We start from the raw sequence: 12,789 nt of genomic DNA on the forward strand, positions 1-12,789 counted from the left end.
CCTTCGCCGGCGGGCTTTTCTGGCGGGCTTCGAAACCCATTATTCTCCCTTTCTGTCGTCGGGCGGAAGCAGGATCTTCGACGAACGGGAGAAAAAAAACCACCCCGGACGTAAGCGAAAGCGATAGGACGAAACACAAGGACACATTAAGCGCGTTAGGAGTGATTCGTACATTCTTCAACATTAGCCTACCCTTCCCTTGAAGTGACTCTCGCCTCGCCTCCCTCCGGGCACCAACCCGGAAGCCGCTCCTGTCAGGGCGAATGAGAGTTGAGACGCGTTTCGCAAGACGCTAACTGGAATGGAAAGGGCGAAACAAAAAAACCCAGCTCCCTAACGACGATAGCAATCTGAAGCGGTGTCGTTACGTTCGGCCGTTGTTGTTATCTCCCACTGGTTTTTATTCCTCTCGCCCACGCTTATGTTACCATCGGCCAAGGTTACTTCTCTTTGTTAGGAGGGAGGTTTGGGAGGTTTCTGCGCCTCCCAAATGAATTTCTTCCGTTGTCTTCGGACGGAAGGACGCTCCCGAGCCGCGCATTTCGGAAATGTCGCAGGCCTTTTTTCATTCGATTATCCCTCGTCGCTTCTTCATGGATGTTGTTGCCATTCGGGCGCACCATTTTTTCCCTAGGACAAGGAAAAAGAAAAGGCCCACCGAAATTACGGGGTGGGGGCAACGAACCCCAATAAACCGACGCTAGGTGCCTCTTTCTTTTGGGACATTCCGAGCAGGTTCGGTTTTTCCTTTCGGGTGCGCCATCTTCTTCGATCCACAATAAAACACAAGCCCCAAAGGAAGGACCGACTCGATACACGAGTGCCGGGGACAAAGTAAAAGGCCCGCACACGGTAATAAAAGGAAAGGAACAAAACAGACAAAGTACGCGCGGGAGACGCTTTCGGATAAATGAAGCGATTTGAATTTATTCATTTTTAGATTATGCTCAGTTCTCGAGCCTGGCCTCGCATGTCCTTCCTGGCGTCTTATCGTGCCGCCAGTCATCAGTATTCTGCTCTCGAGCAACACCCCCTCCTCCTCTCTCACGTCCTTCGTCACCGGTGGAAACCGCTCTGATGGAATGCTATTACTTCCTTTGTTTCCCTTTTGTCCTTTCTTATGCCTTCCTCTTTTTTTCTTCTCGTTTTGGTGCGGAGGAGTGGAGGAAAATTTATTTCTGCACAAGAGGAAACGACTTTCCATGCATGCTGGATTCGTTCCGTGCGTCGTGAGGGGATGGTTGCAATCGATAGGACAAACGGAAAAGTTCCATTCGTCGCAAGGTTTCTTCAAGGACTTGTTTTTGTCGCTCTTTAAACACCTTTTTTCGCTTTTGATATTTATTTACCTTGAATGAAATGTTCGAATTTTCAACGTGTATTCCCGTGGGTGTATTAAATTACGTTATGACATTTTATTTGAATTTCTACAGAACTTACTGGCCTAGGGGTAATTGTATTTCGTTTGAAATACGAAAGTGTTTTTGCAAACATGTTGGAAAGTATTTTTGAAATTTATTTGATTTTAAATCGATCGCTTTTTTGAAGTAGTTCTGTTTCAATTTTAGGATATTCCACATCACGTATTCTTAATTGGGAGAAAAAGAACGCTTTAAAATTTAAGTGGTTGTGAAAACGAATTCAATTTCTCGTACGTCATTAGTTTGAATTTCAACCTCTCCCTTCCAATCCTGAAAACTAATAACGACCAGTATGTGATACGGTACGACTCATCCCCACGCTCATATGAGTGTTATTGGTGTCAAAGTCAAAAAGTCTTCGTGCCTTCTCAACCTTCCCAGCGTCGTTCGACCCAGCTTTACAGCAATTACTCCGTAACGAACCGCTATCGCTCTTCGGAGGACTGAAGACGCGCCTCGGAACCTTTCGATCACCGAAACCTTGCCCTCTCCCATCCAACTTTCCCCCGGCATCCGAATATTAGAGGCAACTAACGAGCCACGGACCCCGCCATACCTCAACCTCGGGCGGGAAAAATCCAAGAAAGGCAATATCTTTGACTCGATGATGGAGGAATTTTTAAATTTTCACACCACACTCCGACCACGACACGACAACACGCTCCGGGAAAGGATCCGAAAAAGGAAGGATGCTCGTAAAAAAGCAGGGTGGAAGGACGAGAGTGAAACGCGATAGCGCCAACATTACGCCACTACTATTGCACATCGCCCCGACGTTCACCGGCAGCCCCGGGTATGAGTGCAAACGAGCACGCTCACATTCATACTAATGACGCCATAAATCAACTTGCGTCTGGTTGAGGATGTAATTTAGATAACTCCAGGGCTCCTGTCTACATTCTTTTTTTTCCATCCTCACTCACTACCGGTAGGGCTTCTAGGACATCGTGCGGCTTTTTTTCATCTCTTATCCAACACTACACGCTCCCGTGACTTGTGTAAGACACACATTCGGGCACGTAAAATCTTTCGCCGCCTCACCGCCACAGGAACGTTGAAGTCAGAAAGGAAAAACTAGAACAAATAAGTAAATGACCCGCTTGAGCACGAACAAATGTGACGGAAAATTCGTTTTAACTCCGGTGCCAATTTCACTATCCCGCTGAGCTAATGGATGAGCTACTCGCCAAACTAACGAAACTTATGTTACCAATTTGCGTGCCCTGTACGTTTTTGCTTTCTTGAGGAAAACTTTCTATATTTGCTTTGATGTGCACATTATTTTGTTAAAATAAGAGTTTGAGTTTTATCTATCTAAATACTATTTTTGAAAAATAGGATTAAAAAATTAAAAAGCATGATTAGAATGATTTAATCACTTTGGAAACGTTAAATAATGCAAAATTTATTTAAAAATTTATTGACGTAAAATTAAGTATCAATTGACTAAAACATTAGTACGTAGAATTGATACTTAGTACTTTTTTAAAATTTGTAAAATCTTGCATAATGTCATACTTTAAAAATGTGTACAACAACAACTAACAACTAACTACAATAAAATGTATTCTTAGGGCAGCAATTTATGAATAGACATAGAATCAGTCCCTAAAGCAGATTATGAACAAGTTGCCATTAGTAAAACATATTTAAAACAGACTCACCCCAATGAGAAAATGTGACCTTTAATATGCTAACAATATTCAAAACTAAAACATTCCTAAAATAATTCTTCAACTACTTGCGTCCCCGTGCTCTGGGACAATAAATAATGGTCGAGCGACAGTAATCCCTCGCGAGGGCTCATGTTCGGGGCCGGGTTTAATTTGAAATTGAATGAGAGCGACACACCGATTAACAAATGCTTTCGGAAAGTGAGAAGGGCCGCTGTCCCTTTCAAGGAGAACCCCTTTTTTGTGTCGTACATTTAATGACGATTTTATTTTGTCTCACACATGTTATACTTAAATCGTGAGGAAAGGAGCAAACGGGTTTTGATACAAATGGTGAACATAAAGACTTTACAGTACATTTAATTGATCACGCAGGAAAAGGTTACCTTCTTTCAGTCGACAGGCAGCACCCAATCTCACGAGGTTTATTTGTAGAACCATTCATCACGCCTTTCTATTTCCCTTTTTTCCTTGCCAACCAACATTCCTAACAGTTCTTCCAGCAAAGTTCTTGGTCGTTGCAGCACGCCACATGTACTCTTGACATCGTTCGTTGCATTCGAGTGCGTTTTGTTCGCAACGTGACACGCATTGTGAATTCGCCGCTAGAAGTCCCGCAGAGTTGGGTCGAAGGAAAAAATGGGGTCGCACGCACAATTGAACCTCCGTTTGGTACGCACACACAAACACACACAAACAGTCGACATTGCTTTACCAAACCAGCTGTACAGCATCCTGCGGCTTAATGGTATTCCCCCTTTGGCCGCATTCAGCGCTCGATTCCAAATTCTTCCCGTCACCCGCCCCGTCGAAAGGACAAAGCTGAGAAGGATAATGGAAAGCGGGTTAGGCGGAGGGTTAGCGACAGCATCATTGTCGTCGTCATCATCATCATCATCATCGCCATCGCCATCGTCAGCGGTTGGGTAGCATTGTGTCGTGCACTCCGATCGGCGATACATATTTGCCAAAGGTAACATGTTTGACAACAATGGGTGAAAATGTGTCACAACATTAAACTGGCATACCTTTCCCGGGCGGCGGGCAGGAAAGGGGACGCCCCTCGATTTGACTGTGAAGTAGGGAATTTACGGAAGCAACTGAATGCGGGTTACGATTGTCGGAAGCCGGAAAGCGAACCCCGGGACTGCCGCCACCTGCTGGGCTTTCGGTTGGCGGTTTCGCGTTGGGACGATTTGAGGATTTCACTCGGAAGCCACTGTGACTGTAATTCATTGGGGTTGGTAGGTTCTTTTTTTAGACCTAATATGTAATTACTTGGAAGTTTGAGTCGCAGTTTGATTACGAAATGATACGTAAAGGAGAAGAATAAACACTAGGTCCAGGAAATGTGAGGGAAAAGGTTTGTTGAACCCTTATGAAATGGAACACATTTGTGTTGCTTGTTTTAATCAGATCTATTCTTTTCTTCAAACAACTTCTGATTGAACTCCTCAGAAACATTCGAAGAATTTAAAAATTTGTAGTAAATCATTTAGTCAAACGTATTATAATTTATGTTTTAGATGATAATCAAATAAAAAAATAAAATAACAATATTGCAAAAGACAGTTATCTTAGCAGCGACAAAGTAACATAAACTGAAAAATAAAAGATCAATAACTCTTCTTATTTGCGTCAATGTGTTGGTCTGAACTAGTGTTTTGCCTAATGAACGTTTCACCTCAGATTCATTCAAACAGAATTATACAACTTTTAGGATTCGAATCTTCAAACGTTAATTAATCTTACCAGACCTTAATGAATTTTCATTTCTTTTCTATTTTGTTCTTTACTTTTATGTTTTTTTTTCAATATTCATGAATCTATAGGATACTTTCTCTCAAACTATGCAAAGATAACGGTTAATAAATCTGAATTGGAATTTCATAACTCTAGTCTAAACTGAATTCAGTATAAAAAGACAATACATTGTTAAGTTCTGTTGTTGTGACATTTTTCATAATGAAAGGTAAGTAACTACCGTAAAATGTAAAAATATCTCTACATAAAAACAGTTCGTATTGACATTTCAAATATCTATTTATTTGCGAAATATAAGAAGGTCATAATAAATAAATCATTTAAAAATTGCATATCTTTCGATAAGCTCAAACATTTCTTAAACCTATTTTGAACTAGGTGTGGCATTTAGAAGAAGGCAAAATGAATAAAGTATATGTGATGCAAACAAAAAACTCAAAAGAATGAAGAAAAGCGCTCCTTTGCTGTGGCGTAGCATGGAACCATCGAATCTGATATCACAAATACAGTGTTTGACGAAAATTTTCTTTCGAATGCCTTCTGATTCTTTTGTTTACCGAAGTTTCAACAAAATATCCCATAATCCCTTGCCGCAAGAGATCATTGCTTGGACGCTTGCACAGGTCGCGTGTCGCGTATGTTTGACCCGGGGATCATCATAAATCAGTGCATCGTTAAACAACGCCGACACGCCGATCGAATGATAAAATGATCATCCTCTTCACGTACCCCTTCACGTCCGATCATCGAAACCCGGCCGTCTCCCAGCCATCAATACTTCAGTGAAACCTCACGCGACATGTTTCAGAAAATTTGCAACACGCCGAAAGCGAACGGTAAAGACACCGCGGTCACGGGGTCGTTGTCCCTAACGCTCCAGCCGTCACTATTCAAATTATTGCGAGACAAAACGGACCCCGATGCGCGAAAAGGGCCGAAAGAAACACCCAAAGGGTGGCGGGTCGAGAGCCTTCGGCAAAAACACACGCCGTGACCAACCCTCGTCACATTTCATTAAGTACCGACACGTGTCCTTGGTGAGGGGCCGGGGTTGCGGCCGACGCCGGGAAAACTAATCGTGTCCTGAATATTTATTGCCATTTTCCTTTCCCACCGTTACCCAGGTTTAGCTGGAAGGGATCTCTTCGGTTCCGTTTTGCCAAACGGTTCCTAAAATTTAACTCCTGTGGCGCGTCATCCGGCTGACTCCCGCTTTTTCCCGCCAGCTATCGTTATGATGTCGTTCGGAAGATTCTCTAGATTGTGCGTGAGATCGAAACCGAAGGGAAGCGATACGGAATGGGACGATTTTTCTCGACCAACGAGAAACCCGTGCCCGAACCGCACAAATTTATTGTTAACCAGTTTTCCCCGGGTGAAACTTTGCATTTTCCCGCGTGCGCCTCGCGAGTGGTGGAAAGGTTTCGGATGGAAAACCAATTTGGAATAATAAAGGATGGGTAGAATTAATGCTCCCCTCGTCCGGGCGATGCAATGGCTAGTTGCGGCCAGCCGTCACCAACCGAATCGAATCGGTAAGTATTTTCCCTTGGTGAGCGCGTGAGGAAACCCCGATGGACCAAAATGGAGGAGTTTTAAACAACTGTCGACATTTTCAGGTGTCAAGTGGATGATATTTGACTCTGTCCCGTCGTTCGATTGAATTGCGATGAGGAAATACACTTGATTGTCAATTTGGTGATTTTTTTCATATCACAAAGTACTTGGAATGTAAATGAAACACATAACATTAACATTTATTTTTTGACTTATTATCTCAAACAGAAGAATAAAATTAAATCCACTATCCGCATTTTACAAATCTACACCTGGTCTAATTTGTCGAAAGTTTTAATCATACCTCCACTGTTAACTTCTATTTCTAGCAAAAAATATGAAACCAGACACGAATTTAACTGGCCCCGAAGATTTATTTGCTTTCGCTTAACTTCATCCGTCTTTGACATGCGATACTTTTCGGTCGGAAGGCACCGTTTTGTTTCGCCCCGAGCGTAAGCGTAATAATATTATGCCCACTTCCGCCTCAGGTTAGTTCCCGGCGGCGGTGGAAGCGGCACGAGATGAAAGCCATTCTGGTCGAAAAACGTGAATCTTGATAAAACGGCGGCGGAACGAAAAAACACATTCCACGAATCGTGAAACGCGAAAACACGTGAGCAAAACAATACTTTTACGATATCCCTCCGAGCCCCGGGTTTGGAGGGTTGGAAAAGCATGGAAGACGTCCGAGGCGGAATGGAGGGACAAGGAGAGGAGGTGTAATTTATCGTGCATAACGTGAAAAACGCGCGGAAACAAAACAAAACGCCAGCGAGCGCCGAGAAAGTGGAAAAAATGGCAGCATAACGGAGATTTATGAGTTCTTCCCTTTACCCTCACCCCAGCTTCGGTCCAGGTGGAAGAAGATTTCGTACCGCTCCACTCCCGTGTGCGTCATCTTACCTTGGCCCATTTCCTGCCCGCCGTGGTTCGCCCGTTTTCTTTTCGGTTGCCTCGCCTTTGTTATCCTTTTCCGTTATCCTTTGGCGGAAACTGCGCCATTTGGCGCGTGCTTTGTGCTTTCTTCTCGTTGGAATAAAAACCGAAACGAACTTTTGTTTTTGGCTTTGATTTTGTAGAACCACCGGAAGCCCCGCCTCCCCCTCCCCTCCCACCCCTCGGGGGTTTCCGTCATCATCGGTCGGATAATCTAGGCGCGCCGTTCGTGCGTAATTCGTCATCTTTACTTACGAGCTGGGGATTTTCGGGAAATCTCTTCACACCGAACCCAAGAACAACGGGCCGCGGCCCGCGTGTGAGGTCAGAAGACATAACTCATGGGGCGTGATGTAAAGTGCTCCTTCATGTAGTTGAGTACTCGCCTCGTCAGAAGGTGTGTAGGTTTGGGGCTTTTTCTTCATGATTTGTTGCAAAAGAAAAATGATGATCATCAAGAACGACGTCAGAAACTAAAATCATCGTTGTTTAGGCTGTTTTTAATGAAAATAAAAATCATTTGTTTACATAATAAAACATATAACGAGTTACAAACTGACAAAAATGCGTTTACAAAGAACAACTAAATTGAACGACTTCTTACATATACTTCCACATCGCTCAAAGGTCGCTTCTCGAGCCACTTCCTTTGCTGCTGGCAGCGACAGATTAATTAATATAAGCTGGTACGTTAACGCCACACGCCTGCTGCTAATGAGCTTAAGTGCTCTCGTGTCGGTATCCTCTTCTTGATACTCATCGTGCCCTTCACGCTTTCCCAAGCTTAAGAAGAAAAGTGTCCCACGAAACAAACCAACCAACCACTCAGCATAGCCAAAAAGAACGAATAAACCACGCACATACGATTCGCTAAAATGGAAAAGCAGAAGGCGATGCTGGTTTGAAATTCAGCCGCAATCGTAAGAATTGTAGAATGCTTTTTCCATTTCGTATGAAAATTAAAATTTCAAAATAAAATGGAACAGTACTTTAACTTTTCTTTGCATTGTTACATTTTAAATTGTGATCAAACAAAATAATGACATAAATATAAGAACTAATCAATAACAATAGAAATGTAATGTAACCATCGAACATGATTTAAAAGATTTCATGATTTAAAAAAAACATGAAGAAAGAAACGTTTTCCTCAAATCATAATCATTACAGTGAAAAATATTCTATTCTCGAAGGAATAAAAATAAATGTATACCCGAACGAGTTGAGTGGATGCCATCTCTGAGTGAAAACCTTTCCATTCGATGGTCAAAAGATCAAAGCGTAGCCATCATAATTGAGGGTCAGTTGGTAATGGGTAAAGATGGGAAAGTTTTCAAATTTAATTCAAAAAGGTAGAACGGGCCAACACAGTGGAAGCAAAGGTTAAACTTAATCAATCTATATCAAAAATATGTATCCAAACGAGAAGCAATTCTTTTGTTAGAAACATGTTTGAATGTTGAGGCAATGTTGGAACATCACATTATTTTTTAACCAACTGTAGTTATAAACATCTTTTTCACTTTATTGTGTTATACTCTTGGGTAGGATTACTCTTAATGTTCAACATTCCGTTCAATTTCAATTAATCAATTTTAATCAAAATGAATGTACGTTGTTGCCACGAGAGTATGTACCTTCACAGGCTGTCCATCCATCGTTCGACTACTCGAAGTGTCTGTGCTGCCAACATCCATTACACATGTTGAGCATCAACCCTCACCTGGAAAAACTCCTGAACCCTATCGTTGCCATTTCGGTGAGAGTTTTAACTGGAACCGAGACTGCGAAATTCAGAAGCTTCTACCAATCGTTGGCAGAACGTCTGTGTTCTCGCGAAATCTGACAAACATCGACCCGGCCAGATTCTAGCGTTGCACATCGATGGTCTGCCACGATATTGGTGGTTCCTGTTGCAATCGAGTCGAAAGCGCCTCATGTCATGTTGATTGTGCGGGTTTTTGTGTAACGCGAGCAACACGTCCTCACTGTCATTATTTCGAGCGGTTTTCTGGGTAACCGATTCGAGAGGATGGCGTTTTGAGGTCTGTAAAAGTCGGTTTGGATGACAGGAAAATTCAGTTTGTCCGGAGCAAACCGTTGTCTACAATAAAATGTTTGTAGGAATTAATTTTAGAACATTGTTTGATGAATTTTAACTAATTGTGTTCAAGAGACTTTTTTGTTTTAAAGGAACTAAAATAAGCAAATTTAAGGGATTTAAAATTATCCAATAATTACTGATAATCTTGAAAAGGATCTCGAGTACATGAACTAAGCCCTACGAAACCAATTAAAAATACAACGCTTTAAAAATCTCTTGAAACCCATTTGAAGCACAATCAAATTAATTCTTGGAGGAAATTTAAAATGAAAATACCTCTTTAAACACTCTACTGCACAGCGCGTTTTTAACAGTTCACCTTACTCCGTCTGACTGCGAAGACTAATAACAAGTCGTTTACACTTTTCTCCGCAGGAAAACATTCCACCCAGCATCCATGTGGGCATACCATGGAAAGCGAACATGAAGGGCAGGTGGGCAAACACGCGGCCAGGAATCAGATACCACACAGCCAGCAATCTAGCACCTCCACTGCAATGCACGGGGCATCACCGGTTATTATCATCACCATCCCGGCACGATATCGTTTCCGCCCAAGCCCTTATGCGGTTGGAGACACAGAGGGGAGCATTGAAGCGAAACACGAGCAACAACACTGAAACCCATCACATGGCAGTCAAATTGTTGATACTATCTCGTCTGCACCCTTGACGTCGTTGGCGTGCAGGGAAATTCTGCTGTAAAAGGGGTATCCGCTCGTGTGCCGGAGGGAGTTGTTGCGTGCCGTTCGGAAATGCTGTTGCATCGCCGGCAGGTGCAAGGAACGGGGCAACGCATCATACACGCTTGAATGATCGAATCAATTTATGTTGTGCAAATCGTGCAACAATCTGATGCGAATGTGCAGTCAACCCGATGTTCCGTTGGATGGTGGACGGTATGTGTCTGAAGCCGAAGGTGATGGTTTTGGGGTTTGGTTAAACCTACCAAAGATCATCCCGTGCTATGGTTGGAATGTTAGAAGAGACGTTCTACTGATATAAAGGATAAGATAGTGTAAATAAAGAGCTTTAAAAAATAGGTTTCCTACGCAAGTAGCCTAGTTCATTTTATTTGATGTATGTATTTTAAGTTTTCTTCACAATCTTACAAAATGCTTGCAAGTAACTCACGTTTAGTTAAACCTACCAAAAATCATCCCATTCTATGGTTGGAATGTTAGAAGAGATGTTCTACTGATTTGAAACAAGAATTGAACAAAAATATGCTTTAATAAATAGGTTTCGTACTCAAGTGGACGAGTTCTTTTTATTTGAGCGTATGTATTTTAAAATTTTCATCAAAATGTTACAAAATGTTGTTTGTTGTATGAAACTCACGTTTGAATCGATGCAAAAGAACTTAATATCGTTTGAACTCTAGCAATAATCTAGTTTTGGAAATACCTGATAAAATAATCAACAAAAATAACAGAACATTTTAATACTGTAGAGATGAAAGAATCTGCTGATATAAAGGAGAAGATAATTGAACAAAAACAGTGCTTTAAAAACTAGGTTTCCAACGCAAGTGGACGAGTTTTTTTTAGTTGAGCGTATGTATTTTAAAATTTTCTTCAAAATTTTATGAAAAGCATGAATGAAACTCACGAAACGAAAGAATTTTACATCACTTAAACTTTAGCAGCAATTTATTTCGAAACGAAAGAATTTTACATCATTTAAACTTTAGCAGCAATCAAACGGTGGATGTACCTGATAAAATAATCAACGAAAATAACAGAAAATTTTAAGACTGTAGAGATGAACGAAGCTGCGAATGAACTAGAATCAACATAACAGCATACAAACGGCAGGACATAAGAAATTCATAGCAATTTTTCCCTCAGCAACCCGAAGCTTTCAGTGATTATGAATACTGAGAAACGAAGCACTACCCATTAGCCCTGCCTTCATCGTTTCGTTCCCGGCTCGTACAAACACCGACGCAGGATTAAACTGTTCAACTCAGGGTCAACTTGACGGCGGCGCGGACCCTTCAGTGCAATTTCGCTTTCGGCTTGGGAAATGGGATTAATTCATTATCCGAATGGGGCGCCGAAAGCGGGCGAATGTTAATGTTTAATCAGCAGCAGCCCAAACCGGTCGATTAGTTTGCCCCGTCGAGTTGAAGAGTGCACCGGGGTTTTTACTTTCCGACAAATGGATGTTTTGCGATGTTCTCCGTTGAACGTTGTGTTGCCTAAAAATCCCTCGCCTAATGGTAATGGGGCGCTCGCTAGGGATCCTTGCGCTCAGAATTTAAGGGGTCAACCCGTGTCTAACCGGATCTAAGAGCGAGCAGAAATGCCTGCGCTTTTCTGTTAGCCAGGTCAGTTTGGTTATCTTTTCCACCACCATGGATGGTTAGCTAGTAAACATTGAGTGAACATATCATCGATTTATACTTACATTTCAAAAGAAGATACCAAAGAAACATAATCCAAACACGTCGATCGCACGCTGGTATCATGACGGCATTCCCTGCTTTATCCAAAGTTTTCGTAACCCATCGAACGAAGTGTCACAATCAGTACGCCATGCCCTTGACGGGAATCAATGGTCGACGAGCACTACTTCATCGCTGTATCGCATACGCATTGTGTTTTATGCTGTGCATTTAATGCTAAACTTTTCAACTTTCACCATCCAATTAACACTTGCACATATTCGAATGAATTAGTATTGCGATTTAAAACTTTTTTACGAAACTAAAACTGCACTAAATTTTATGGTAGTTGCTATAAAAACAAAGTGTTATGAAAATTATTAATTTTTTTTTCCTAAGTCACAAACAAACGAAGAAGGAATTTCTAAACCAAACAACCCAGATTGATAAACAAAAAAAGGTCCAACGAACGGGTGGTTTGTTTTGAAAAGTATGTTACGCCTTTCATGATATCCTAACTCCATCCCGTAAGAGTTCTCCCTGTGAAAGAAAGAAAAGAGAAGAATAATAAATGTTATTCGTGAGGTAAACCAGTTTCCTTGCAAAGTAAAATCGGCGTGCTACAATGAATGTTTCTTGTACCATCTCCTTGTTTTATTGTTCACAAATTATTTCAAATCCAGCCTGGCCAGCGTGAACGCATAATTTTTTTGGGGGGAGGGGAGACATAAAAAACACACCCTCCGTTTCATCATGATGAGCATCATCACAATCGCTTCTGTTGTTTTCGCCTTTTCCGCGAGGCGAACCTTTTCCCGGGCGGTAGATGGCAGAAGGAAATAAAGAATGAATCCCCACATCATCCACTCATCAGAAATGCAAATTTTCTTGTTCCGGACGCGGAAGAAAAACAGGCTTTCGGTTGGAAAAATCGACGCCTAAC

The 12,789-nt window shown here is 41.9% G+C and overlaps 1 protein-coding gene across 1 annotated transcript in view; it reads right to left on the reverse strand.

The window, feature by feature from the left end:
* The window catches only part of LOC131268801 (uncharacterized), a 39,289-nt gene extending 27,359 nt beyond the window's left edge, over window positions 1-11,930 (reverse strand). Inside the window, exon 1 of the mRNA XM_058271081.1 lies at window positions 11,870-11,930. Coding sequence (XP_058127064.1) covers window positions 11,870-11,930 — 61 coding nt within the window. The remainder of the gene's footprint in view (window positions 1-11,869) is intronic.
* Window positions 11,931-12,789: the final 859 nt, after the last annotated feature.

This window comes from Anopheles coustani, chromosome 3, assembly GCF_943734705.1.
Source record: "Anopheles coustani chromosome 3, idAnoCousDA_361_x.2, whole genome shotgun sequence".
Lineage (NCBI taxonomy): Eukaryota > Metazoa > Arthropoda > Insecta > Diptera > Culicidae > Anopheles > Anopheles coustani.